Source organism: Montipora foliosa, chromosome 3, assembly GCF_036669935.1.
Source record: "Montipora foliosa isolate CH-2021 chromosome 3, ASM3666993v2, whole genome shotgun sequence".
In the NCBI taxonomy this organism is placed as follows: Eukaryota; Metazoa; Cnidaria; class Anthozoa; order Scleractinia; family Acroporidae; genus Montipora; species Montipora foliosa.
Window position 1 is genome coordinate 58,646,301 of NC_090871.1, and position 2,500 is coordinate 58,648,800.

General features: G+C 43.6%; 1 protein-coding gene across 4 annotated transcripts in view; it reads left to right on the plus strand.

The window, feature by feature from the left end:
• LOC137997800 (protein NLRC3-like) overlaps positions 1 to 2,500 on the plus strand; it is a 35,681-nt gene that overhangs the window by 13,466 nt on the left and 19,715 nt on the right. For 3 of the 4 annotated variants that reach the window (XM_068844050.1, XM_068844048.1, XM_068844049.1), the window contains exon 5: positions 2,387 to 2,500. This exon is cut by the window's right edge and continues 573 nt beyond it. The exons of the other annotated variant lie outside the window; for it this stretch is intronic. In XM_068844050.1, coding sequence (XP_068700151.1) covers positions 2,387 to 2,500 — 114 coding nt within the window. The remainder of the gene's footprint in view (positions 1 to 2,386) is intronic. 4 annotated transcript variants of the gene reach the window in all.

Genomic DNA, 2,500 nt, shown 5'->3' on the forward strand with positions numbered 1-2,500 from the left:
CTTAACAGTGTCGGCTGACAGTTGGTAATGTCGGTGATGTGTCAGTAGCCTGTTGGCCGACAGTTGGCCCACAGGTTACCGACAGCCAAATATGGGAGCCTTTGTTCACTACTGCCAGATGTTGGATGCAGATGACTTGGTTTTGATGAGTGAGACGATGGAGGGACGTGAGGGAGAAGTTTTGGAAATAGAAGGAGGCGTTCAAGAGCAAGGGGCTGAAGGTGAACCTCGGGAAGACGAAAGTGGTAGTGAGTGGCGCAGAAGGTGAAGTGTCTGTGAGTAAGGTAGATCCATGTGGTATTTTTTGGGAAGCGAGTAATGGCAAATTCAGTGTTGTGTGTGAAATGCGGGAAATGGAACCATGGAAGATGCGCGAAAGTAAAGAGGGTGACCTCGAGGTTGGGGAGAGATTTTGTGTGTGGAAGATGCAAGAAGCAAGCTGATCGATTAGCGGAACCAGTGGAGGAGTTGTGTAAAGAGGTGGAAACGGTGAGAGGTTTCTGTTATTTGGGGGATAAGGTGAATGCAAGTGGTGGTTGCGAGGCAGCTGTGACGGCAAGAGCAAGAATTGGCTGGATGAAGTTCAGGGAGTGTGGAGAGTTGCTGATCTCAAAAAGGTTCTCACTGAAGGTGAAAGGCATGGTTTATCGGAGTTATGTAAGAGTGGCGATGTTATATGGGAGTGAGACATGGTGTCTCAGGGAAAATGAGATAGCAATTTTCAAAAGGACTGAGAGAGCAATCATTATGGTGAGAGCAATGTGTGGTGGAAAACTGATGGAGAAAAAGAGGGCAGAGGACCTGATGGAAATGTTGGGATTGACGGAAACAGTGGTTCAGATGGCAAAGGCAAATGGAGTGAGATGGTACGGGCATGTGTTGAGGAGGGATGATGGGCATGTTCTGAGAAACGCGTTGGAGTTTGAAGTGAAGGGCAAGAGGAAGCGAGGACGACCAAAGAAGGCGTGGAAGACGCAAGTGGAGAAGGAGAGCAAGAGCGTTGGTTTGGAGAAAAAGGACGCCATGAATCGAGCGAGATGGAGAGTGGCAGTTAGAAAGATTGCTGAAAAAGTGGGGTAAATCTGGCCACCCCCGTTTACGGGGATAAACCTGGATCAAAAGTGGATTGATTGGTATGTTTCCGGCAGCAAGTCGTATATTTTGTAGTTGCCCATCCAGATACTAACCAGATATACGCTGTACTAACCCTGCCGGACCGGGAGTAACTTCAGTGAAAGTTTGTAGTGGAAACCGTCAGATGCTCAGAGCACACGCTTAAACCTGCTGTGAAAAAGGAGTTTAACTTCATGTCAGCCTCGAAGCCAATGTTTCTCCTTTCCCATTCATTTCCTTTAATCTTTCTGGCTTTAGTTTTTTACTTATTACGTCCTGGAAAACAAAATAATAATGGAATAGTGCACGTTACTGCACTACGACACGTATGCAGTGTGTACCTATTCTTTTTAGTTGTAACCTGGGATCAGGCCCATTTTTAGCTTTGCCCATGTGTTCTCACACACTGGTGATGTGAACTGAATAAAGTTAATCTTCTGTGAACTGTTTCATACTTGCCATTGGCATTGGAAAAATCCAAAAAAACTAAACTCGCAACTCACCAACTCCCACAGAGATAGCTTGCAAGATCAGATGATTGAGCAGTGTGGGATAATCCCAGGGTCATGGGTTCGAGTCCAGTGGAGATATGGCTTGAGCCATTCACGAGTTAAAAATCACTATCAATGTATAAAATATCAAATAACGCAGCGTTGTTACACAACTGCAACGACAAGAGTCAGGAAAATGGGGAAAAAAGTGTTTTCATTCACTTCCGAATAGTCGCGCATCATGAAAGTTTGTCCAGTGACATCACACACCAAAACACGCACTTTCATTGGTTCTTGAAGTCACATGATAAGCCTTTGTTCCCATACCTTACATCTTACTTTTTTCTGCATACACAACAATCTCGTTCCTCTGCTTTATAAGGCTGTCACCTCGTCAGCCTTGCATCTTCACTTGGCTCACTCGTCAGCAATAAACTGGGCTGTTTGAGAACCCAAAACCCAGGTAAAATTAATTTGAATCATAACACTTGATTTCTGCAAAAGACAGTTTTCTGCTTCTCTTGTAACATAAGAGCATGCACATACAAAATGACATACACAAATCAAAACAAATCAATTTTGTTGCACAACTACTCCAGTATGCTACAGTGCCTTTGCTAAATGTTCAAGTGAAAGCTGTCAAATGTAATAACCATGTACTTGAGTAGTAGATCTTGTTGCTAAGCAGGACTGTGTTGTCACTTATTTTTCTTCAAATTTGTTTGTAGCAAATATGGAATCTTATAGATGATAGATTATTTTGCTTTGTTTTTAAATCTCAGGTGGAAAGAAAAGGAAACCTTGTTCGCCTGTTCCAGAAGACTGTTACATGTACATGTATGACATGCCCCCAAAACTCAGGGTCAAGCCACCAAAACAGAGTGATATTCCAATTG